The sequence below is a fragment of the Macrobrachium nipponense genome, chromosome 44 (assembly GCF_015104395.2).
Source record: "Macrobrachium nipponense isolate FS-2020 chromosome 44, ASM1510439v2, whole genome shotgun sequence".
Lineage (NCBI taxonomy): Eukaryota > Metazoa > Arthropoda > Malacostraca > Decapoda > Palaemonidae > Macrobrachium > Macrobrachium nipponense.
In genome coordinates, this window is record NC_087221.1 from 37,196,429 (window position 1) to 37,224,147 (window position 27,719).

The 27,719-nt window shown below is 37.1% G+C and overlaps 2 protein-coding genes across 14 annotated transcripts in view; one reads left to right on the top strand and one right to left on the bottom strand.

Moving 5' to 3' along the window:
* The window catches only part of LOC135204191 (solute carrier family 12 member 6-like), a 1,011,876-nt gene extending 1,003,680 nt beyond the window's left edge, over positions 1-8,196 (top strand). For all 8 annotated transcript variants that reach the window (XM_064234266.1, XM_064234265.1, XM_064234262.1 and 5 more), the window contains one exon: positions 1,963-8,196. In XM_064234266.1, coding sequence (XP_064090336.1) covers positions 1,963-2,194 — 232 coding nt within the window. In that variant the 3' untranslated portion in view covers positions 2,195-8,196. The remainder of the gene's footprint in view (positions 1-1,962) is intronic.
* Positions 8,197-9,215: 1,019 nt separating this feature from the next.
* The window catches only part of LOC135204194 (uncharacterized), a 478,815-nt gene continuing 460,311 nt past the window's right edge, over positions 9,216-27,719 (bottom strand). For 2 of the 6 annotated variants that reach the window (XR_010312125.1, XM_064234274.1), the window contains 2 exons: positions 12,689-12,743; positions 9,216-12,097 (listed from right to left, as the gene is read on the bottom strand). Coding sequence is in view for 3 of the 6 variants with exons in the window: in XM_064234274.1 (XP_064090344.1) it covers positions 12,709-12,743 (35 nt within the window). In the remaining 3 variants the exon portion in view is untranslated. Of the gene's footprint in view, positions 12,744-27,719 lie in introns of all 6 variants that reach the window. The other 4 variants (XR_010312124.1, XM_064234273.1, XM_064234272.1 and 1 more) reach the window with 2 other exon arrangements.

Consider the following 27,719-nt stretch of genomic DNA (forward strand, 5'->3'; position numbering starts at 1 on the left):
AAATCCATTATTTTCCAGCTGTCATTCCAGTTCACTCTTTGTGCCAGCCTGTTCACATCATTCCCCAGTTAATTTACATATTTCAGTGTAATCACTGCTAATTTTCTTTTCATTCACACATTTCAGTGTAATCAGCACAAAGTCATTTTACTTTTTCATTAGGAAAAAAACTATTTTCTTATAAAGATAAATCTTAGGTGTAGGTTATCTTGGCATATATGTAGATGGTTTTGGGTGGAATTAACAAACTTGTTTCAATTCATGAATGTACTTAGTACTACCTTTTTTCATTTGCTGATGCAGAACGTTCAAACAATATTGTTGGTTTGCTATATCTATGAGTTTATGCAACAATGACAGCTGTTAATCACCATGATATAATTATAAACTGCAGCAAAAGCAGGATGAGCCATTACTGGAACTGAGGAGAGTCTCTCTTGCCAGAAGAATGAGTGCAAGTGACCAGTTATTTCAAGCTGCATGCTCAAACTCATACCATAGCATTCTTAAGGGATGCTTTCACTGCCCTTGCTATCAGCTTCTGGAGGGGCCAAGTTGTCTTTTAGTGAGTATTATTTAGTGAATCAAAACAAGATCAGAAAAGGATCCTTCACAGCCATAATTCTAGTGGTCATTTTAGAGACCAGTCGTGTTCCAGTGCTGATGATGAAAGCTACTCAAGTATTATGGGCATAAGTTGTTCCAGTACAAAAGACCCAAGCCCTTTCAGTATTAGGAAACCAAACTATCTACTCCAGTACCTAGGACATGAACCACTGCAGTGCTAAGAACCTGAACAGCCTGCGAGCTGCTCCAGTACTCTAGGATTCTTGCCAATTTTATTTAAAAATTCTAGCTGATTTAGCATTCAGGATGAGTTGCTCTTAACACTAAGCCCCCAAACTACTCTGAGAAGGATGGTTGCAGTCAGTGCTTCTCTGACCAGTCTGACCAAAACTTTGGTAGCTTTGACAATTAGAACACTATCTTGTCTTTTGAGTGATTTTTCCACCAAACAGATTAACTTTCATGATCAGAGCCAGAATCACAAGCATAGTCAAGACTGGAACTTTCTGGTGACCTAAGACATCACTACTCTTCGCTCCTTAGCGACATGACTTGAAGTGTATCTTTTACTAGCCAGCTCTTTGCTTTAGGGGACATGACCCTTAAGCGAGGGAAATGCTACAGCTGGTTATAATCTTCTACTGATTCCTTGGATAAGAGTCTCAGGCATCAGGAAGATACAATGAATGAAGATTTTCAGATGGACAAAATGCATGTGGAATTCTAAGGTTCCAGTTGTCTCTGGATCACGGGAGAGTTTTTGGCATATCATCATCCTCACATTCTACCATTATAGCATCCTCAATGATTTAGACCTCTGGGGATGTCTGCTTCTCTGTTGCACACTATTGTCAAGTCCCATCAAGTGCATTGAGCTTTCTTGGGAATGCCAATGGTGGAATAAGTTCCCATTCTGTAACAGTACCTTATGATTTGTAGCCAAAGATAGACACTTTCTGAGAGGATGATTTACAAAACTCATGAAGATATTAAGGCTTAAGGTTTTGCTTTATAAATAAAATTCCATGACCTTTGGAGTAATGGAGTCAGCTCTATGCAGCTCCTGCAATTATTAATTTACAGTCTTAAAAACAGATTTGAGTATAAAACATATTGGTAAGGGATTTACAGTACGATTTTTTTTTCAGCGCAAACCCATTACTTACTATACAAATCTGCCCTTCCTTTAGCTCTACGTACTATATTCTCACTGTCAAAGATTCAGACTGCACCAGATTGACAGCCAGGAACCAGTAAATTTGCATTATGTGCAGTACCTGCTGAAAGCATTAAAAAAAAAAAAAGGGGGGGGGGGGGGGGCAACATAAGTAATGGTTTTGTATAGAGAAGCATTGTTTTAAAGGTACATAGTAATGTAATTTTTTTTTTTGACAGAGATGAGGCTAATGTGCGACGTATGCATACTGCTGTCAAACTAAATGAGGTGATAGTAAACAAGTCCCACAATTCACAGCTAGTAATCATCAATTTACCTGGTCCACCAAAAACTTCAAGACCAGAAAGTGAGAGTAACTATATGGAATTTTTAGAAGTATTAACAGAGGGATTAGAGAGAGTTTTAATGGTAAGAGGTGGTGGCAGAGAAGTTATCACAATATATTCATGAGTCAGTATTCTGAATGTATTAGCCAATTTGTCTCTCCTGGTAGCCATCTCGTACTGTTGCACTTGTGAGGAGGATACTGAAAAGCAGTATGCTTTGTTGATTTAAGTGACATTGAAAGACTGAAGCTACAAATAATGTTGAAACTTATTTTATTGTACTGTATGGTTTGTTTTAATATTTTTTGTTTACATGATGAAGCATTTATGGTTAGAGAAAATCAGAAAATTCGCCTGTAAATAACTGGACTTAAATCTATGACATACACATCAATTAATGTAAAATAACATGGCATTTTACCACAAATGTTAAGAATTAAACTGAGATGTCTAGTTAATATACTATATTTTACTATGTATGATATTCTTTTATAATAATATTCAAATATTAAGATACAGAACTTCATTTTTTGTCCAAAGAGTATTGTACAGTATGTATCATTCTTTTTTTATTCACAGAATACACCTCAGTGAAAAAATTAAAAAATTGAAAAATAAAATGTTTCTAATGTATACATTTTTGTGAAAATTAAGAGTAATTTCTCTTGTTCTTTCATTATGAATATTATGACTTCATTCACAAAATTAATTTTGGATTTTTGCAATATAAAAAGTTTGTGAGATTTTGAAATTTTACATAATTTAAATGCCATATACTCGTAAATAATAATTAAATTTAAATCATGTGGATATGAAATGATTATATAAAGTTATTTAAAGATTTGAAAGTTAATATCTTGTAAGTTGAGTGTTAAATATTAATTACAAATATGTATAGATATATATTTTACAGATATATCCATATGTATTTGTATATAGTATATTAAATTTATATAAACACATGGTAGATATATGCATATGTGATTATAGTGGTTATATGTGTATACTGCATAGTAATTATGTATTTATATACATATACAGACACTTTGTAAAGGCATATGGTCATATATATACTATATGTGTATGTGTATATATCTCAGAATGACTCACTTTTGCACTTGTCTAACAGTGCATCACTACTGTGATCAGTTTGATAGGAATGTGCTCATTAGATGATAATCCAACTTGATAGTTTTCTCAAATGGCTATTATCAAAATTTTATTTTTAACATGACCATAACTGTTCTAGAAAGTATAATTCAAGTGTTCCTGCTGCTTGAAATATCCAGTGGGCATTGCTAGGTTCACCAGGGTCCCTACATTTTAAGAAAGAATTTTAATTCAGAAATAACCTACAAATACAGAAAAACCTATGAATAGTACCAAATCTTACAGAGCAAAATTAATCAGAAAAATATTAAATAGTATTTCCTATATATGGATATACATACTGTAATCAACTCCAAATATACATTTTGGCCAGGATGAGGCACTCTTTCCCAGAAAATTTAATTTATGCCATGTTTGACATATACTACCAAGTTATTCATATGGTTTTATTTCAATGTGTCTTTTAAATGTAATATACAGGGATACAAGTATGGTCTATAACAGAAAAAATAACCAATTTACCACTTCCATGTAATTTTCATGAGAACATTTCAAAGCATGTTTATATGCTACTTAAAATATATCATAAACAGCAAGGCAGTTTGATACAATCTAGACAATACTAGAGTCATATTGGTCACAGGTACTGTTAGTCCTTTCGGCAGGCATCTCATTGCCAAAAAAATATGCATTTATTTTTATCTCCTTTGGATTTTTAAGTAATGTTGGTACTAATTAGTAATACTGTACGTATTTAAATTGTATGAAGGTTTCAATCAATGATTAATGATTGTCTAAATCTTGAATGTATAATTCCTTATACATAAACTGCAAAGGAATTTAACCATTCTCAAGTAACTATACAGTAATAAATAAATCGTGGGCAATGATCAATAGTAATTAATAGGTGGAAAGTACAGAAATATTTGTCACAATATGTAGGACTGTAACACAGCATCTTGTTTAAAATTATTTGTCTTGAAATCAGCTTCAGAAACAGATGTTGTGATATAGGACCAGTTGTGCTCCATCTGTTTGTATAATGCAACATTATGAACAGGTACAAAGTAAACTGCCAAAGTATGTTTATGTACAGTAGCTCTTGAGAAATGTTTCTTTATTCAACAAAGACTAAGACTTTTTTTTTTAAATCCTTTTAACTTTTTGAAATAGATAAGAAAATATGACAGACTTAATGCACCAAATCTTAGGGACCCTGTTTTTATTAATAGCATCAGAGACCTAACTTAAATAATTTTGCCATTTTGTTAGAAACCATTTAAAGTTTCTTGTTTGTTGAAGTTTAAAGTATATTTTGAGAAAAATCAAAGCAATGTAGAATGAGATATAAGCAGTTAATGGGCAAAACCTTACAAGTGATAATTGTAATTTACTGACCTATGAAATTTGATGCTCTATGCCATTATTTTGTATCAAGATTTTTTTATTAGCATGGCTTTGCTTTTGTTATTTATACATTATTAATATTAAGTACAATGTCATGGCAGTAATTTTAGTTTTGAAAGGTTACACATTAAGAAATGAAATAGCTTATCAGTATGTTACTTAGTAGAATGTGTAATAAATATACTCTTTTAAGTTTTTTTTTCTCATTAGAAAGATATAATTTTTATATTTATAGAAGTACTACATATTTAGTAATAACCACTTGTTTTAAACTAATAGGAAAGAATAAGGACTTTCTTTTTTTAAGTAGCCTACTTGAGCACACAACAGTGTCTTTGATACTCTTGATTTTAGTTTGATGAGATTTGTTGCACATCAAGTGTCAGTGCATTTAATTTTTTTTTAAGCATTACACATTTCAGGTGGTTTTTACTTACAGAAAGTAGAGTATTTTATAAGCTCTTCATTCTTAAGTCTCCCCTTAGCCAATTTATTATAAAAGAACCACGAATTTTGTCAGCATTAGGATATTAATACTATTAAATTGCCAATATATACACCACTCTTCTTGGAGACAGCTAATTATGTATAAACATGAGAATTTAAGTTTAATTACATCTCCACATTTTGTATGTACAGCATAGGATTTGGTTTAATATTTTTTTATGGTTTTATAATATGGAATAGTGTAGCAATGGCATAGAGTTTTTTGGGAAATAAAAATTTAATTTCAGTAAGTGAATACCTCAAAGTGGCTGGCTAGTCTTTTAAAAACTAATTGTGGTAATGATCAAGCTCGTTAAAGATACAGTAATTAATTGTCTCAGATAGGTTTATCAAAAACAATATCAGTAGTCAAATTTTAAATTAATATAGTAAAATACTTATGTATTTACTTGTCGCAATGCATACTTTCGTTTCAGATTCTCAAAACATTTTCAGCATTCATTTTATGTATATTTAAAATAATCCAGCAACTATACTTTTTTATTTGATGTAGTCTCAAGACTTCATTAATATATAACTGTATAAAAGTAAGATTACTGTTTAGAAACTTTTCTGAAAAAGTTATGTACTATACAGCCCATGAGGAGTTAAGATTGTATTTGACCAAGTGAATTCTTAATACTATAAGAAATCATTCCAAGATTCAAAAATGCTTAAGAATTGCAAAGTGCAATCTTCCAACCATACATAAGCTAAAGCTTATATGTATGATTCAGTAATCCTCATTTTAGTATGTAAATATTTTTTTTAACAAAAAAGAAATGGCAACCAAATTTATCTTTTTGCAGTTTTTGTACTAAACTTCCAGAATAGCCATTTGAGGTATGAATGGTATAAAATAGTAAAACTACTTTGTTGCAAGTATATGGACAATCAGAATTCACTACTGTATTTTGTTTCGGAGTTGTATCATGTTATGAACATGACTACTGTACAGATTTTGCATACTGGTAGTCAAGAAGTCCAGGGAATATGCCCAGTGGTAAGAAAACCGTTTTAGTTTTGTACTCATCCAAGTTGGTAGAAATAAATAGTTTATGTTCATAGTGTATTTTGATGGTTAATTGTTTGACTGAATCAATTGCAAGCTCAATATTTCTAAAGATAAACTTTACATACTCTTGGTCATTTCCCTGGATATTGCAGTAATCACTCTCATAAATACTTGTACATTGCTTCCTATCTACTCTAATAGAATCTGCAGTTTGTTTAAATGCAAGATTAATAATTCATACACTAAAAAGAAAGAGGATAGAGATGAACATTTACTGACAATACTGTATATGCATCCCTGAAAGTTGAGTATTTATCAGAGATGATAACTGATTTTTTTCTTGTAAAAGTTATGACTTGTATAATGTTGTGAAAACATTTTTTGGTAAATTTAGACAAATTTGAATGTTTTAGTGTAAGTGCTACTAAAGAATATTAATGTAGCTTAGGAAAAATAAGAGAGTTGTTAATTTTTACATCTTCCAGTCTCTGCAGACGTTTTACACTTAAAATCATTTCAATGACAAGAGTGTCATACAAAGTGAAAGGAGGAGGTACTGCTTCCATACTTGTGCTGAAATGGTGATTATGCCTTGAATGACAACCGGACCATAATTTTTAGGGATAAAAAATAATTAATATGCCATTCAAAATTGCTTTATTCTTTGTTCCTGTTTCTTGTATAATTCAATAAATTTATCTGATCAGTATAGGCTACCAAGTATGAATAATTCTTTGAAACTGGCTTTGCTGATGGAGTTGATTTAACTGGCATTAGTTGTCTCATAATCATCAGCTGACATTTTCAGTACTAAAAAGCTGAATATACTTTTTTAAAAGATGATAATTTTTAAACATGAAGGTGTCTGAAAGTTTGTGATATACAGTAAACTTCAACACTACTCTTCACACATTAGTGTTTAACATTTCCCATCCTTTTCACGTAAAGATTACCATCTTTTTTGGGAAGGAACAATATGTGAAACTGGTATTTGTATAATTAATAAAGTAGGATACCAGTTTCATCCTTTCCACATTATTGTTAAGGATTACATTTTGTTCCGTTAGCCTTTTAAGGCTATTGTATTTGAAATATGAGCAGCTGTTATGGTTGTGTCAAGGCTAGTGTGAGAATATTTTGAAATTTAAAGTAGGGAACAGTTGAATCAGTGTTATTTACAAGAGTTTCCAGTAATGTAACAGGAGTCACTCATGATGAGATATGCTTAAGAGATAATATTTACAAGGTTATGTAATATTCACCATCTCATCTGGTGGAAATTCTACACATTATAAAAGAAATAACTATCAAACTTGGTTTTTGGCATTTGTATAACAGAATACAATATAAAAAATAATTATACGTACATCACAAATTTAGGAATTTGTAATACAATAAAGCAGTGCTTAATTTCTCTTAAATGGAACTTAAACAAGGCATGTAAATAGCAGTAAAAATAAGGCTTATGTATTTTACATAGCCTGTAAACATTGCAGAGTCTAAACAATGCTCACATCCTTCACTTGATGAGATGAAAGGTTCATTAATACTATTAGTGGTATTTATAAGTTTGAACGAGTCCCTATTTTACATAGCAGCAGATATTTTTAGATACCAAAAAAAAGGTTAGCTAAAAACGATCTTTATCCTTAATCATTGTATTTATCTACATTTCATATCCATAACTCAATTCATCATTGTTTATCACTTAATCTAGTCTAGGAAATAGCTTTTTGCTATGTACAGTTTAGGAATTTAAAAAATTACAAACTTTGCCAAATTCTTGGCATGGCTCTGAAAAGTTTATTTTTGTATGGGTGCTTGTGAGCTGAAGTGTTATAAAGCAGGAATGCATAAATATTTTCCAACTAATAATTCCACTTGTACCATATATTTTACTTTCTTTGCATCTTATGTAAGAAACAATATATTATACAATTTTGTACAATTTATACACAAGCAACTTGAAAATTAAGTAGTAAGCGATGCTTCAAACAACTTACATAAAACTTTGGGCTAGGTGATATTTCTATCTATATATCCAGTGTTATAATTTAACGACAAATCTCTGAAAGTATCAGTTGACAAGTAAAATAATACTTCTTTCACCTGTGCACTATTTAATTTTGACACTGAACCTCCCAAACAATATTTTGTAACCCGTAATGCACATCTGTCCCCTCAAGAATTTTCATACCATATCTTTATTTTTAAAAGCATGTTTGCAAAGGAAAATAATCCACAACATGAGATAATGAAGCATTTTCATTAAAACCCAATAATCAGTGCAAATTAATCACACTACTAAATTTGTTTCAAATCTACACACACATATGACTAGTCTTCAGGTATTCACTTTTGGATGGATAGAGCAAAACTTATTTGCTATAATACTTTCTATAATCAATAAACGGATAAGCACAGGAATTCTGCTTACTGAAACATGCATAACAACCTGATACACCAGAGACACTAATACTATAACTTTATCATCTGTATGCACTAATACTTAGGCCTTGTTTGCTGATGATCAAGAAAGGGTAGGAAAATGTTCCAAAGACCATAAAAAGGAATAGTGTTGAAGGAAAAGACAAGGAGCAATACAGCATTCATGGCATTAATAAAGGAGAGAAAAAAGGCTGCTTCATTATAAAACTTATCCTCCGGAAGCCAATGCCTTGATACAACTTTCAAAATCAGTTAGTACTATACTAATAATAGGATGCTCCTACCTCGGCCATGTTTTCAAATTACTACACAACGCTACATGCTAATAAGACATCACCTGCAATAGGGCATTCAAGATTCTGAAACTATGAGGTCTAAAAACACAACAGTAAAAATCCCACCATTATCAAGAAGAAAGATTCCCAACTCACTGTTACAGTGCAGGGTATGCATAACAATTTGTTGGATTCAAACTAATCAATTTGGAAAAAGAGAAAACCCTCTTTTCCTTATGAGGAGAACTTTTGTAAGTTTTTATGAGCAAAAATTTACTAAACTAATTACAGACACATTAGACTATAATAGAATCTTAAAAGTTTTTGTCTAAATAAAAAAATTTTTTATTCCATTGTATCCATTAATTTTTTCACAAAACACAAAGAATTTTTTTCTTTTAGTCAGAACGAAAAAGTAGCCACATTATTCTGCTGCTTAAAATGTAGAATTATCTACCACACTTCATGTTTCAGGTAGTTAATCTTTCTTGGGTCAAACATTTTTTATAAGTCAAGAGCTCTATGACTAGCCAAACTGAAACAGGAAAGTAATTGTCAGTCTATATCTAGCCATCATAGGTACACTACTTTTGCACTGCTGTATATTTTTGTAGAGTAAGTAATTTTTTTATATTTTACCTCTACATTATTATAGGTGGGTTACAAGAATAACTTGCCTTAAACCCACCTGCAGCAGTAAGGGTATGAAGCTGATGACCTGATTTATCTGTGAAAAGAAAACTATATTTTAACTAAATTCAAAGAAAAGCTTGGGTGCAGATGTGTGCAGAATTTCAGGTTAAGACATTTTTCTATATTACCAATAAGGCTAAGAGTAAAATCTAAGAATATTTCCAAAATACTGAGAACTTGAAGCATGGAAAAGTTCAAAAATTTGAAGGCATGGCTAGAGCCATTTTCAACAAAAGGGAATAGTCTCTCTGAACCACTGCACCTCACTACATTGTTATATGGTAGATGTCTTAACGATACACCCTATATCAGCATAGCTAACTGTAAGGCTTGGGGGGAAGGTTGGGTGAATCATTATCAGTTTTGGCATTACATATATATATTTGTAATGATGATGATGGAGAAAGTTTAAATGCTGATTAAACCAGTGCTGATCATTTGCACAAAATTTATTTGCGTCACAGTTGTACTCAAGCCAAATGTACTTACACTACTGATGACAGTGGTCTATATTTGCTTGCACAGCGCTCCAACAAACCTGCCTCTGCAACTGAAGTTCATAGATTTTCATATTTCCAATGACTAAATTTCTCTACCATTCTGCATAAATGCAAACTGCACTTGTTACAGCAAAGAAGCCTAAGTCCATTTAAAATTTTTATTAATAATTTACCACTAACTTGCTTCTCAAAATTTGGCAGCACAGTTTTATGCTGCAAGAAATAGTTTCTGAATGGAACCACACTACTTATTATCACATGGAAAGGTGTAAGTGTACTAGTAAATGTGAAGTTTACTATTAGATAATGCTCATGTCAAATATCTCAGCCAGCTAAAAGGTTAGCAAAATTAGCATACTGTTTTTCCCCTGAAACTGTCTGTAAAAGCTTTACAACCTATAGTTCAAGGCATTATGGAGTTACACCAGTATGACCACAAAAAAGACGATAAATGTCTGTTTTGCTGTGTTGGAGACATAGGGAAGTTAAGTAAATTATGCAAAGATTGCATACTCTAGACAATTCAAATTATAAATCTTCACTATCTTTCCAATCATAATCATGCTTGGCATTAATTAGCCTCTTTAAATTTCTGCAATAACTGGAAGAAAGAAACTTGCTGAGGAACTCACTTATCAAAGCTGATTCTACTATTGTCAACATCTCCAATTACCTTGAAGTTGTACAGTGAAGCAGTATGATGAATGTGAAGGAATCTTATGTCATCCAGTGGCCTGAAACGGATGCTGACAATCCTGAACTGTGGCAACCTTTTCACCAAAACCTGACTGAAGAATTTGTAGCCAAAGCAGCTGACTAGATTTATACAAATAGATGACTTATCTTCTTTCCAGCAATGATTATCTATGCTTCTCAACCTCTTGAGATTTCCTACACTCCAAGTAACTGTATTCCTTCAAATTTTATTGAGCACAAGACATATATTTTCATCCATAAATACTTTAGTTTTAAGAAAAAATAATGGGAAAACAATTTGTGACTCAGTGGTGAGTGAACAACAAAACTATTTTAAATAATATATTGCAAGAGTAAGTTAATCTACAATGTTGACCAACTACTATGTAAAGTGCAGTAGTATTTTGTGTTAATATGAGATTGTTGTGCTTCACACGAGTTCGCTTCCACAAGGCAATCTCTGTCTCCAGTGCAAACAACTTTCCACAGACATTCACAGGTATTTATACTGTCTAAATATGTATTGCTTCATACATTACATATTGTTACTATTTCTCAACCTTTCATCTGTCTAACTTAGCCAAGGCTATGAATGCTTATCCTAGTCGACAAACTTCTTCACTTGCTAAAGCCTACTACTTTCATGTTTAAATATTCACATATAAAGTTTACCAAATCTTTCCATCAGGTTTACCCTAGGCTATGAAAATTATCCCCAGCCTCTGAACTTTTCAGCTTCACTAGTTGTTTGTCACTCAAATTTTTAATACTTGAAAACCAGTATAGTAGTTGTGTAAAACAAAGAAAAAAAAAGTGCTTGCATAAAATCAAATTTAAGACTACTTGGGGTTAGAGCCAATAAGGACTGTCTTCTTATTATTAACAATTTCTTAAGGTTGATCAGAAAATTTGGAAGTTGATCTTGATAGCAGTCCATATAATTTGACTCACGAAAGATTTGATGTGTATTAAATGCTATTACCCAGAGACAAGTACATAGCAAAATTTGATTTAATCAAAAGTTACTAAGCATAGGACACAACTTGAATAATGTAATCAGCATAAGATGCATGCTGTCTTTTTCATGTGTATTCCATGTATCTGATCAGTAACAGCTGCAAGATTTTGCAATTTGTTACAGATCTGTTTAAAACAAAATACTATTTGTATAATTACTATTTATATGAAGCTTTTGAAGCAAACCACTGTCATTTCTGGAGTCAAAAGGAGGCTGACAAAAAGAATTTGTTCCTACATATGTAAAAATTATTGTAGGGTCAAGTTAAATAAATCTAACAGCTATGCTTGAAAAGACCAACAGGACAAAACGATGCAGAAAGCAAGCCGAGGCCAAAGGGATGCTGCATTTTTGTCTCCTGTAAAGTGCACAACTGTCACTGAAAATAAAGAATATTCGTTGTAAACTTCACTCCAAGCAGTTATCAACACACTTGGTGAAATAGACTTAGGAATAGTACATACACACTATTAGGTGAAAATGTCAGGAGTAAGTGGCTTCCAAGTATAGATTATGTGCACTATAATTTAGTTTGTACAAACCACAAGCTTGATGCAAGCATCACTTTCTCTCTCTCTCTCATTACCACATTACTGTACTTAAAACCATCTTCAAAAACAAATAAATGCCAAGGTGTCTAATAAAATATTAACAAATTCTAGTCCATTTGAACTGGATAAACATTTTTTCAATCAAAATCCCTTAAACTAAGCACTGTGCCAACAGATTCAACTGAAAAGAGAAAAAAACTGGAAGTAAGTGATGTAAAGTCTATATGTATAATATTTTCATAAAGTGCTATCCAAGAAATTCATGCAATGAATATAAAACAATGAATATAAAGCACTATTATAAAATTTGTGTCCATAAACTTTTGCTGTTCTTGTAAAGCAATCAGGCATGAATTTTAAATGGGATTTACCAGTATCAAGTTTTGGGTCATGCTAACATGGAAGGCTGCATTCCTTACCTTAAAATTATTCTCATTCATCAAACTGCTATGGTGATCCTTGGAAAAGTTTCCCCTGGAAAAAATTAGCTTTTGGTAGTAATACTATTTGACATCCGATAAATATTTCCAATGAAGACTATCCTTAACCAAACAAAAATGTAACAGCTTTAAAAACAATTTTCAAATACAAATGTAAGGCCAATTAAATAATGAGCTAAATATTACTTGAATGGTATGGATTGTCCAGTGTACCACACAACAACAATTTTTTTTATCTAACATTTTTATGTTTCCTGCTATAGTTTTATTGATCAGTATATTTTGAAAGCTTATACTACTTCAGCTAAGTCAACACTCTATGCTTAAGTTTGTCAATGTTGCACTTAAAAGAATTTATGAAAAATGAGTTTTTCAGAGCATGGACTGTTATTTGCCAACATAGGTAGACCAGATCCACAAACACATTCATCATTATGCAAATGACTCATCCATCTTCCATTCATTCATTCAATAATTTCATCGTGTAAGCTTGCAGATGTCTGGCCAATACGGATTTCTACATGAACATTATAATCAAAAGAGCATATTGGCTGTGCAGAAGCTGTATTTCATGTTCACAGAACAAGATGCAAAATTAGGGACCCAAAATACTGGACTTAGGTCCAGATAAAATTTTTATTGAATAAGCACTTGAAATACATACTCTGTGAATGCCAATTTTTTTTAACAAAACTACCATAGTAAAACTCTGAAGCATATTAAGGTCCAACAGTAAATGTTTTACAGCTTCAATAACTTACTACAACAGGAGAGTGTGAAAGGAAAGTTGTTGCTTCATGAGAGTATGAATGTGAAGACCTTGAATATATGCTTAGTTTTTACATGGACATCTTATAGATAATGATGGATTTGTTGACTGCAATTCAGACTACTGAAGTTTTGTGCATGAAGACTGACAACTTGAGTAGTTTTTCTTATTGAGTATATAAATATCTGAATAAATTATACAGAATAGATGTGTATGTGTACATATATAGATATATATATGAATGTACAGCATATACAGTGAAATGTGTACATATATATATAATATATATATATATATATATATATATATATATATATATATATATATATATATATATATATATATATATAAATAAAGGTTTTTGCCACAACGAAGGAAAGGGAAAAGCGAGATAGCCAAGAACTTTCAATCTAGCACGACCCTTTACTAAGGCACAACTTAGTAAGGGGTCGTGCTAGACCGAAAGTTCTTGGCTATCTCGCTTTCCCTTTTTCCTTTGTGGCAAAAACCTTTATTTATACAAAGCATCACGTTTTCTATACTTCGTGATCAAGTTAATATATATATATATATATATATATATATATATATATATATATATATATATATATATATATATGCTGTATATGCTACAATCTAATCCCCCATTCAGTGTAAAGAAAGCAATAAATCTTTTAAGCTCTCTTAGTTACTATTTGAAGGCACAACCGTTGCCTTTTGAGAGCAGTGCAATACCAATGTGAGTGAGAGTAATGAAGTGCACTTCTTCTTACCAAACCTAAGGCGTGCATATAATTATTTACACTGGAATATATAATAATCAGATATACTGAATACAGCAACAATGCTGTGAAACATTCAAAGTCAACTTAATTAAAATAATGCTGTGCTACAATTATGGTACAAGAGTGTCCCATAACACATTTGTACAGCATCTGGTACTTCTGCTACATACCAATACACACACACTGCAACATCTGGTAAACAAGAAGTGCCTTGAAGTGACATCATGGTCACCAACTCTCTCCTCTGAGTTCCTTTGTGCATCAATGGTAAAGTAAGGCCTAGGCAAAAGTATGGATTCAAATTCCACCTAGTCACATTGAAAAAGTTTAGCACTGGACTTCCATTGCAATGTGGGTTAATTGTTTTAATATAGTACATATATGTATGTATGCATATGTGTGTGTGTATATATATATATACACAAGTAATATATATGTATATATGTGTGTGTACAGATTAATTTATTAACAAATCCCAAAATAACTTAAATGCTGACTACTATATTATATTAAATGTAAATTGTTTGTACTGTACATAGAATGCTCGTGTAAATAATGTTCAAAAGTCTTCAGGCCAACCTTCAACACTAGGATTAATGCAGTTCCTTTTAGCAAACATTAAATTGTTGAGCCAATCCCCTAATCTAAAATTGTTAGACTAGGTAACTTTCAGTCACAAATATAGGTAATGAATCGAGATGGGTACCTCAGATGTATACTCAGACCACTGGTACAGACCTTTGAGGATGCCTACATCTTGCTCAAAACCTTTCTAAAGTACTGGTGTTGTCTCAAGAAGGTCTAGTAAAAGCACAAAAAATGAGAGTTAAAACTGATAGAATTTGTTGGTACAACTTAAAAAATTTCAAATTGAGTCTTGCATGAAACTAAGAAAGATTTCCATTGGATAAAAGTTCTACTTTACGCTTTTAAAACTATCTTAGTCCTAATTCTTCATATTAAGAAATCATCTGGAAATCTCTCGGATATATGTGAAAAATTATACTACGAAAGACACATTTCTAAAGGTCATATTCACTAAGAAACATCTAATTCTCAAAATTAATTATGTCATCTCCACATATTTGTACCAATAAATTTAACCACTATTGTTGAATATATTTCCTGTAGAAAATATTTTTTTCAGTGATAAGTAATTTTGGTTGTTCAAAGATATTTATGTGCCAGTAGCCTTCACAGTGAAAGAAATTACACCAATTACAAGTGAAAGAAATTACACCAATTACAATAAAAATAATGTTCTGGTTTTTACATTGTTATTCTTCATTGGAAAAAAATTCCTAAGAATCATGAAAAACAATAGAAATATCCTACAGTACCTTAGTTTTGTCTGATCCATGTATGTTCTCTTTTCTGTAATGTCCTTTCACTGGCTTTTTAGATGTAAAGAGCTCTACGTTTCAATGTTGAGAATATAATAAATGGCTGTTAGTAAAAGTTTTTCTTTTCCTCCTAAGTATTTTGTCATAGAAACATGGACTAAGGAAAGTTTCAACACATGAATCTAGTATCATTGAGGAAGGCAGGTAAGAGTTTGTTAATATACGAAACAAACCTTCGGTCTTAACATTAGGATTTACTAGCGCCAAGCTGAAAACCGGTAGAATTAAAATTAAACTTGTGCAATCCAGGGACTATTGGCATCTATACCAGGTCATGGGGCATGTACACCCAGAATGCCCTCGGCGTCATGTGACCGACCCGCCAGTTATCTTTCTGCCACCTTTAAGATAGGACGTGTTCTCTGTTTATCTGTTTAAAGCCAGTTTTAGTTTGCCCGTTTTATCCATTTCACTTTCATTTTTCTTATTAATTCTCTTTATCTGAGTGTGCTCAGTGTGGGTGTGAGCTGTAAGAGTGTAAGTGGTGAGATGGAGTGTTTTGTATCGCCGTCGGGATCTTCTTCCGTTTTGAAGACAAGACAAAGGAAATGCCCTGGAGTCAGTGGCTTTCCGTGTTCAAGATTCCTAACTTCAGTGTCGACGGACCCTCATCCAACGTGTAGTAGGTGCAGGGAAAATGTATGTACAATTACTAATCCTTGTTCTGTTTGTTGTGGTTGGTCGGTGGAACAGTGGAGGAAGTTTTATGAGAAAGGCCAGTACAAAAGAATGGAGTCGACGCCATCTTTGGATGACCAAGCGTTGCCGGCTTCTGTTGTATCAGCAATACACCAGACTGCTCCATATGTTTTGCCACCTGCCTTTGATTTGTCCCATACCCCTTCGGTTTCTCCTAGTGGTTCGTTTTCAGAAACGTCAGGAAGGGTTTTGGGTAATTTGATGCATAATATTTACGCTCCGTTGTTCCCAGCAGAGAGGGGGGGGAGCATTGCCATCTTTGTTCCAGGTGCCTGCTCCCGACTCCAACAGGATGGAAGGTACGTGGGCGGCGCTAGGCCTTCCAGGCGTACCAACCTTGGAAGGTTTGCTGTCGCATTATATGGTGTCACGGTTCCAGCAGGATCCGGCCGCGCTAAATATTCCTCATCCCCTAGGCTTGCACTTTATGGGAAATAATGTCGCGGGTACGCCAACAACTGCATTGGTTACGGCGATGCAAAACGTTGAGGGTAGTTTTGCTGCAAACGCAGGGATGCCAGCTGCAGCAGCCCAGTCTCTCCACGTCACAACCGATGTCACACACCGACATGGCAGACACGATGACGTCACAGCCTACTGCTTGTCACTCTTCTTCGCTGCCTCCGGAATCAAATACGCTTTCTGACTCTGAGTACACACTGTAATGAAGAAATTACAGGATCTAGATAAGAAAATTAATAAGAAAGACAAAAAGAAAAGGCGTGATTCGTCTTCTTCGTCTTCTTCCTCTAGCTCGGCGTCATCGCTAAGTTCGATGACGTCACAGCGTGTACCAGTCAAGCGTTGGAGGATACTGGATTTCGTGACTGACCCTCGGGCCAAGAGGAGAAGAGTGAATTCTTCTTCATCTTCGGGCCAGGACGGTCACATCCCAGTCAGCAAGAAAGGCAAGAAGTCAGTGGCTGGTAAGCTCAAAGCTAGTGGGCGAAGCCGTTTACAAGAGTCCGAACGAGTGAGTGAGTCGGCGGCCAATGGGATAACGGCCGACGCGGAGTTGCCAGTAGAGACTATAAAGAGTCAAAGAAAAGTGCAGCAAAGGATAGAGCACAGATACCGGTTTTGCCTATAAGACTGTTTAAAATACGGAGAAAAGATGATAAGGCTCCTATTAAAAGGTCAAAAAATAGCGAGTTGGCAACCTCGCCTGATACGTTAGTGGAAGGCGTTGTCCGCCTAAATGAAGGGGGATCGAAGGCCGAACTTCTTCCGACGGTCCCCCCCCCCCCCCCCCGTTGGAGGAAACCCCGATAATTAATCGTCCAATTTGAGAGGAAGTGAGCTCGGTTTTGAGAGAGCCTTCATCTTGGAGGTATAGGCGAGATTCTCGCTCTACTAGATCGGCAAGCAGAGAAGGAGTGAGGCGGTCTCGTTCTCTGGCTGACTGTTCGGGATCAAGCCGGCAGCGGTCAGCAGAGATCAAAGAGCCGCGGCCGTAGGGGCAGACGGCCACGAAACACCCGGACGTTTGTCAGGGGATAGGAGTGAGACAGCGTCTCCTGTGGCTGAGCACAGTACGCTAGAACCTGAGGAAGGAGAGAACCAAGAGTTTCTGGCTTCGTATGCCGAGGTGATTGATTTGATTCGTCAATTCAATAACCTTTTAGAGAGAACGGAAACACCTACCAGTATGCTTCCTCCAGGGATTGACATAGCGTTTGGTGCGAAAAAGGATACCAAGATGTCGTATGAATTGCCTCGTTCAAATCATGCGGAGTCCGTTTTACAACACGTAAACGCACGGATTGCGGGAAGGGATAATTCCTCAAGATCAAATAAATTGTTTAAGTTTATCCCTCCTCCAACGAAGAAACATAGAAAATATTATACAACACCGACGGTTCCTTCACTGTCTAGAAAAATTAACCCAAATGTGGTAAGGTTAAGGCTTGGATTAACCTTAGATCAAGTGAAAATAGAATGCCCTTCTATGACTTGCCAAGAGGCTGATATATATTAGAAGCAACAGCTTCTTCTGTCTTTCAGACTGCTTCTTGGCTGGATCTTTGGTCGACAGCAGTTGCAATGATTGCATCCTCAGAAGTGATGAGGAAGGCAGTGGATGAATCAATGTTCATTAGATTACTACAATCAGGTGCCAAAGCAATTGCGTACTTGACAAATTTAAGTGCCAATGTTTGGACAAACATCCTGTTAACCCTTTAACGCCGATTGGATGTATTAAACGTTGATATAAATTGTCTGTTGGGTGCCAATTGGATGTAGTATGGTACGTTGATATAAAAGTTTTTTTAAAAATTTGCTGAAAAATAGTTATAGGCCGACTAGGCGAAAACTTTTGAATCACGCGCCTTGGGGGATGCTGGGAGCTCACGGATCAAGGCATTGTTTTGTTTACAATCGTTACCCAGGCACGCAAGCGCGAATTTCTTTCTTCTCGCACTAAAAAGTATCAGCGACACCTCTCAGAAATTATTTTGTCACTTTGACATAATTTTTGTACCATTTTATATTAGTCGTTACATGGAGTATTATATATGAAAATGTGCGCAATTTCATGTAGAATACAACAAAAACCAACCCATGGTTGTAGCTTTTATCAGTTTTAAAATATTTTCATATAAATAACGATAAGTGCCAAAATTTCAACCTTTGGTCAACTTTGACTCTACCGAAATGGTCGAAAAACGGAATTGTAAGCTAAAACTCTTATATTCTAGTAATATTCAATCATTTACCTTCATTTTGCATCAAATTGGAAGTCTCTAGCACAATATTTCGATTTATGGTGAATTTATGAAAAAACTTTTTACTTACGTCCGCGCGGTAACTCTTCAGAAAAATTCATAAGTTTTTTCGACCGATTGTCGTAATGTTTGCACCATTTTAAATTAGCCGTTACATAAAGTTTTATATATGGAAATGTGCCCAATTTCATGTAGAATACAACTAAAAACAACCCATGGTTGTAGCTGTTATCAGTTTTGAAATATTTTCATATAAATAACGATAAGTGCCAAAATATCAACCTTTGGTCAAATTTGACTCGACCGAAATGGTAAAAAAAAGGCAATTGTAAGCTAAAACTCTTACATTCTAGTAATATTCAATCATTTACCTTTATTTTGCATGAAATTGGAAGTCTCTAGCACAATATTTCGATTTATGGTGAATTTATTAGAAAAAAAAAAAAAAATTCCTTATGTCCGCGTGGTAACTTCCGAAAAAAAATCAAGACATTTTTTTGTCCAATTGTCGTAATGTTTGCACCATTTTAAATTAGCTGTTACATAAAGTTTTATATATTAAAATGTGCGCAATTTCATGTAGAATACAACAAAAATCAACCCATGGTTGTAACTTTTATCAGTTTTGAAATATTTTCATATAAATAAAGATAAGTGCCAAAATTTCAATGTTCGGTCAACTTTGACTCGACCGAAATTTAAAGATACAACTATTACATTCTAGTAATATTCAATCATTTACCTTTATTTTGCATCAAATTGGAAGTCTCTAACACAATATTTCGATTTATGGTGAATTTATGAAATAAACTTTTTCCTTACGTCCGCGCGGTAACTCTTCAGAAAAATTCATAACTTTATTCGACCGATTGTCGTAATGTTTGCACCTTTTTAAATTAGCCGTTACATAAAGTTTTATATATGAAAATTTGCGCAATTTCATGTAGAATACAACAAAAAACAACCTATGGTTGTAGCTTATATCATTTTTCAAATATTTGCATATAAATAACGATAAATAGAAACAATTTGTCCTTCGGTCAAATTTAACTCGACCAAAATGGTCAAAAACTGCAGTTGTAAGCTACAACACTTACAGTCTAGTAATATTCAATCAATTACCTTTATTTTGCAACAAATGTGTAGTGGGGGGTTGCCTGGCAAATCACTGGAAGGTGTGGCAGGAACTGAGAGCAGAGCAGTGGGTGGTGGAGGTTCTCAGAGTCAGGTATTTGATTCCGTTCGAAGTATCCCCACCCCTGACAGAACAGCCATTGCCTCACCTCGCATATGCTCAAGAACCTCAGAAGACTTATTCTGCAAGAGGAAGTGAGGAAGATGATGGAAAAAGGGGCTGTGAAACAAGTATCCATTCCGTCAAAGGGGTTTTACAGCAGGATTTTCCTTGTACCTGAAGCCAGTGGGGACTGGAGGACAGTAACAGACCTGTCAGCTTTGAATCTGTTTATTAGAAAAACCAGATTCAAAATGGAAACTCCAAAGACGGTTCTACAAGCAGTCAGGATCAAGGACTTTATGCTGACAATCACCTTGAAAGATGCATACTTTCAGATCCCAGTCCATCAGTCTTCCAGGAAATTTCTCCGCTTCAGTCTTTCAGAGAAAGTTTTTGATTTCAAAGTTCTGTGCTTTGGATTGACAACTTCTCCTCAAGTTTTTACAAGAGTGTTCACTCTCATGTTGACATGGGCGCATGCTCAGGGGATCAGGCTAATAAGATATCTAGACGATTGGCTGGTGATGGCAAAGTCCAGAGAGAAATTACTCAAGGACAGGGCGACCCTTCTACGGTTTTGTCACAACTTAGGCATTGTGATAAATCAGGAGAAGTCGCAGTTGGATCCAAGTCAACGGCTGGTGTATCTGGGAATGGTTATAGACACAATAAAAGGCAAAGTATTCCCGACAGACCAGAGAGTAGAGAAATGCAAACAAGTGGTGAATGCCTTTCTGGAAAAACAAACACAGCCAGCAAAACAGTGCCAGGTAGTACTGGGAGTTCTAACTTCCTTGGAGAAGCTAGTACCACAAGGGAGGTTACACCTTCGATCTCTACAATGGAGGACGAAGGAGTTCTGGTCACCAATAGTAGATCACCCGTACGAGCAGATTCCCTTGTCGGCAGAAGTGAGGAAAGACTTGCTGTGGTGGGTGAAGGACAGCAATCTGACAGTGGGTGTTCCCCTTCAGCAACCCTCCCCGGATCTCCTGCTGTTCTCAGATGCGTCACTAGAAGGTTGGGGAGCGCATATGGAGGAGCTCATGGTTTCAGCAAAATGGAGCGGCGAGGACAGAAAACTCCATATAAACGTGCTGGAGCTAAAAGCAGCATTTCTAGCACTACAGGAATTCTGGGAGAGGGTGCAGGGGCATTCAGTGGTTTTGATGTCAGACAACACCACAGTAGTAGCTTACATAAACAAACAAGGTGGTCTAGTGTCTCGACAGTTACATGTGATGACAGTTCAACTTCATCAGTAGGCTGTAGAGAACATAGACATCAGGGCCAGATATATTCCGGGGAAAAAGAAACATAGTGGCCGACAAGTTGAGCTGTAGGGATCAGATCCTGGGAATGGAGTGGCCCTTGCACCAACAAGTAGTGGACAGAATGCTCAGGTTGTGGGGAAGGCCGATCATAGACCTATTCGCAACCAGGTACAAAAAAAAATTGGGAGTGTATTGTTCGGTAGTCCCGGACGTAGAGGCAGTAGCAGAAGATGCGCTACAACACCCATGGGACAATCTGGAAGTCTACGCATTTCCTCCATTTTGTCTAATCCGTCAGGTTCTGAACAGGGTAATTTGGTCTCAGAACCTCAGAATGACCCTGGTAGCTCCGTTATGGCCAAAGGCAGAATAGTTTCCGGACCTCTTGGAACTCCTGATAGATGCGCCAAGAGTGTTACCCCCATGGAACAACCTGCTATGTCAGCCGCACATGGAGAGGTACCACCGGTCGGTGAAGTCCCTATCACTTCACGGGTGGAGACTGTCGAGTATCTCTTGCGAGCGAGAGGGTTTTCGCAAAAAGCAGCAGCGCAGATGGCAGGTAATATCAGAAAGTCATCGGCAGCAGTATACCAAGGAAAATGGTCAGCATACTGTGATTGGTGTCGTAGAGGGAACTTTGTCTCCACTCGGTACCACTATTCAGCAATTAGCAGACTTTCTGATATATCTCAGGACAGAAAGGCATATGTCTGTGTCTGCGGTGAAGGGGTACAGGGCTGCTCTAGCCTCGGTCTTACGCATGAAAGGCGTGGACATTTCATCTTCATGGGAGTTGGCCATGTTGATGAAGAGCTTTGAGCAGTCATGTTCACCAAAGGAACTGAAAGCCCCAGATTGGGATTTGACCATGGTACTACTGAGAAGTATGACAAAAACCCCCTACAAGCCACTAAGGCAGTCCACGGATAGGAGCCTGACCCTGAAGACAGTCTTCTTATTGGCCCTAACTTCAACCAAAAGGGTGGGGGAGCTACATGGCCTCTCATATATTGTAAAGCACTTGAGAGGTTGGAAGTCAATGGCATTCGAGTTTGTGCCAGAATTCGTGGCCAAAACTCAAAACCCATCAATAGTGGACAGCAGATTTGACTTTTTCCATACCTTCTCTGGCTGATTTTGTAGATCATGACAAAGATGAGATGCTTCTGTGTCCTGTCAGGGTAACAAGAGAGTACTTAAGGACAAGGCACCTCAGGCCGGGGTGCAGGAGGTTGTTTGTAAGTACAGGACGGAACAAAAAGGAAGTGTCCAGGAATACAATATCGTTTTGGCTATGAGAAACGATCAGGAATGCCTACATGACAGGAGACAGGGGGTCAGATAGCCAGGAGAGGGCTAGGGCTCATGATAGACGCTTGAGTGCTTCTTTGGCATTCAAGAAGAATATGTCTGTGGAGAGAATTCTGAAAGCTGGTGTTTGGAAACGCCAAACGATTTTCACTTCCTTTTATTTAAAAGACGTTGCCCATAGATCCTTGGATACCTTTTCCTTGGGTCCAGTGGTGGCGGCCCAGCAAGTGGTATGGCTCATCCAGTAACTCTGGCGGGTCAGTTTGTGTCTACTCTAAGATGAAGGTATGAAAGTATAATGAATGGGATGACTGGTCTTTTTTCTTAACTACATTCTTTCTACTCCTTTACCTACGGGCAGTATGAAGGAGAGTACCATCATGAGCTGGAACGGACTAGATGCAGGTGAGGTGGTCAGCCATACTGTAAAGTTATGTTAAGAGTATAGTGTACTTTTCAGTGGCAACACACCCCTCTCGGTACTAAGGAAGGGAGGGGTGATGGTAGATCCAGATACAAGGGACAAGAGTGGTTTATGAGAATGGAGGGTCCTATATTTTCCCATAGTTTATAAACCATGGCATGATACCAGCACCCAGTGCGGGAAACCAATAATTTCCTTATATCTTTGGTTCAAGGGTTTATAGTCCATTCTCTTAAAATACTCCTATTTATTCGGAAATGGATATAGGTGGCAAACTCCCAGTCAGTTAGACTTACCTCCCTCCAATAAGTAAGTCTATCCTAATGTTAAGACCGAAGGTTTGTTTCGTATATGAACAAAGGACAAATTTGTAAATAATTTGTATTTTTCATAACTAACAAACCTGAGGTCTTAACAGTTAAAGGCCCACCTCGAACCACCCCTCTAGCAGTCTAACTGGGTTAGAAGTATAACTGGCGGGTCGGTCACACGACGCAGAGGGCATTCTGGGTATACATGCCCATGACCTGGTATAGATGCCAATAGTCCTTGGAACGCACAAGTTTAATTTTAATTCTACAGGTTTCCAGCTTGGCGCTAGTAAATCCTAATGTTAAGACCTCAGGTTTGTTAGTTATGAAAAATACAAATTAGTTACAAAATAACAATTTGTCGAAAATTGTATTTTTCCTAACTATACAATCCTGAGGTCCTTTAACAATAGGAATATACTTTCGGCGTAGCTGGAATTACGGCCATTGAATCTTGAACAAGGTGGTTAGGCAGTAACTACCGTGGGGCAGGCTAGCCTGCCCGGATGTAAACACTCCACTATGCCTTTCGGCCCAGGTTCAGATTGAGGGGTGGCATGAGGTGGGCATATTTGTTTAAGGACCTCAAGTTCATATAGTTAGGAAAAATACAATTTTCGACAAATTGTTATTTGTTCTGATACGTAATACAAACCTTTCGGTCCTTTAACAATAGGATACTCACTGATTGGTGGGAGGAATCTGAGTGAGCCTCTGGAACTGACTGGAGTTCTGCGCACCTAGGCTACTCCTCCTGGTCGTAAGAGCGAGGAGGAGTGCCCTCTGCTGCCTCTGACAACTTGATCGGAGTATAGGAGCTGCGTGATCAAGAGTCAGACTTCTGGGCCTTTTCGAAATAAGTGAGGGATCGTGACTCATCCGAAAAAGGGCTGTGAAGAATATTGGCGTCGGAGATATTAATACAAAGTTCTGGGAAGGGTTTGCATTATTGTCAGTCTCCTTCCTCCCCTTGCTAGAGGAAGGAGCGGGATTGCTTCTATGATTCTGATAAGAAACATATAAAGGATGCTTATGTATAGGCTTACCTCATCAATCGTCCGACCAGCCAGTGTGAGTTCGAGCCCTATCCTCAACCTGAAGGATGAGGAATGGAGAGATGAGGAGTGGAAAGGGGAGAGCCAGTCACTCTCGCATCCTTCTTAACTCTACAACTGCACACCATGGATGAGATGCAACTTGTCCTGTTAAGGAGCTGGGTAAGCAAACACATCTTGCAAGCAACCAACCACTGGTCCAGGGAAATGAGTTCCAAGGACCTGTGGGCAGTCCCGGAGGGAAAGAAGGCTATGGTCGCGATGACCTATCCATCTTCCTGTCCGACATATTCTTCGGAGTGATGTCCAGTACCCATACTGGTCTATCCGTCTGCAGCGAAGTGTCTCGCGGTCGCAGTCTCGTATCCCACTGCATCAAAGTGTCTCGCGGTCTCGTATCCCACTGCAGCAAAGTGTCTCGCGGTCTCGTATCTCACTGCAGCGAAGTGCCTCGCAGTCTCGTAACCCACTGTGGCGAAGTCTCTTCGTCTCTGTAGTGGATAAAGACACCGACACTCCATGGTGGGTGTCGATAGCTATGGGTACCGGAACACGCTAGTAGGACGAAGTAATAACTGATCTGGAACAACCGATACAAGTCCATAGTGTAGCTCGTGACGGTCTTGGACGCTTCGACAGCTGCTGACTGACTGCATTCGGTTGTGAGGCGAGCTGTCCAAGCATCCGAGGTGTAGTCATGTGACCCTCGCCTTTTGAAGGGTTATGCCAAGAGACCATACAAACCGTCTATCTGTTGCCACCAATGCTGGAAGGCGAGATGATGATTCTCTCAAGGCATGTGCCCAACAGGCGAAAGTCAATTGCCTTCTAGAGACCGAGGTCCTGGTGGCAAGACAGTTCTCATAATAGTTGAATCTCAACTAAGGAGAAACAATACTATGTGCCATTGAAGACGAAGGTGATAGGTGAATGCCGACCTACGTCTTCACAGCCGAATTGAGAGAAGTAACTCTCAAGATTCTGAACACAGAAAAGTCCCGCCGATGACACCAACCCGCAAAGACGGCTTAATCCCTGTGATTTACAAAGGACTGAAAATGCTAAACCACTACTTTATTGTTGTTAGGAAGAAGAGGGTGTCGCCATCGTCTTCTGCCACCTCTTCCCCTTCGACTTCCGAAGCCCCCCAGCTGAAGAAGAAGAAGGTAGCCTCCTCCCCCCTAAGAAGTCTCGCTCAGAGACTTCTAAGGGTCTGTCCCACTCCGGTGGGACAGTTGCGGCTTCCGCTGGTCCTCCTGTTCCTTCGGGAACGGGGCCCATCTCTCTTTCACCTGATATTCTTTGTTCCTCTCTTTATTTACATCCTTTTCCTTCTTTTAGGTTTTTGCATATTTTTGGATGTAGATCTCTGCAATCATCCTCATAGCCATCTAGGTATGCACATTTACCATATATTTCATAGTTGTGACATACCTTAGGATGTTTGTAGTAACATCTTTCTCCGAATCTGCAATTGCCTCCCTATCATTGTTAAAATCTGGGTATAGCCTCTTCGAGCAAGTAAAGCGTCTGCCACCCCCGAGACTGTTCGCACGACCGTCATCTGGGTGGGGCTGTCTCTGAAAGAAAAGGATTAATTAAAAAGAGGGCTGGATGGCCACCCTCCACCAGTCTCTGTGTGTCTGGACCCGCGGGAACGTCACATCAACCCTGGGCACCGGAAGATTGCTGCAAGAGCGATCGCCAGTCTGGCGAGAGTCACCCGAGCGACTCCTACCATCTTCAGCTCCCTGCCTGGGTCCTGACACGGTGAGCGAACTCCGCAGTCTGGACTCTGGCTGCACGGTTACCCGTAGGCGACCGTACACTCGGTAAAGCTCGCAAGCAGGCGGCCGAGACGGTTCCCGGTCCGGAGGTGGAACCTTCGGAACTGGGAGAGGAGATACCAGCGGTGGCCGGTACCTCCATGGTCCCCGTCTGCTTCCTCCCCAAGGAAGGAGAGACAGGCCCCATTCCCGGAGGAACAGGAGGACCAGTGGAAGACCCACCTGTCTCACCGGAGAGAGACAGACCCTTAGAAGTCCCGTGATGAGACTTCTTAGGGGGGAAGATCACCTTCTCTTTTATGGCAAAGCCTTAAAAGTTGAAGGGGAATAGCCATGAAGAAATGATGATCTCGAAGAGGAGGATGACGACACTTGATGAGCTCTCTTCCTCTTCGGTTTCTCCTTCTACCAGACTTCTACCATCAGGAGTAGATAACCTCACAGGGCAGCGCGACAGCTTCGTCCAGTGGTTTAACTCCCAGGTAGTAGTGGTAATGAGAATAATTATCAGCAGAGTATCCAACCAATACAGTGTTCCCCCCGTATTCGCGTTCTCCGGATTCGCGGACTCACACATTCGCGGATTTTTCTTTGGAATCTATCTAGAAATTATTCGCGGACGGACTCGCCCATTAGCGGAATTTTCCGACGAAAATAATCACTAATTAGTGTATTTTGATGTTTATTTTCATGACTAAATACATTTTTATGATACAAAAATGATTTACTAATTTTCAAATATTAATTTTGATTACTACTGTATTAGTAAGTTTAATAAGTTTAAATGATATCACATAATAAAAATAATAATTCTCTCTCTCTCGACTACAAAGATGTATGTTTTTTTTTGTATGATAAATAAATGATTTACTATTTTCAAATATTAATATTAATTTATACAGCAATAATATCAAATCATTAAAGAAAATACCATAGTGAATTAGTAAGATTTTAGCTTATAAATTTAAAAAATTATGGAAGAACGAAGGAAATCCCAGTCAGATTCTTTCTCTAAATCAAGGTACTAAAAACTCAGATATATGAATCAAGTTAAGTGACCGGAGGGGGAAGGAGCTGATTTGTGGCTGCCATCACGTGGGCATGAAATTTCCACCCCACCCCTCTCTCTCTCTCTCTCTCTCTCTCTCTCTCTCTCTCTCTCGTCGTCTCCTCTCTTCTCTCTCTCTCTCTCTCTCTCTTTTACTGAGATGAGATATTTTTATGGT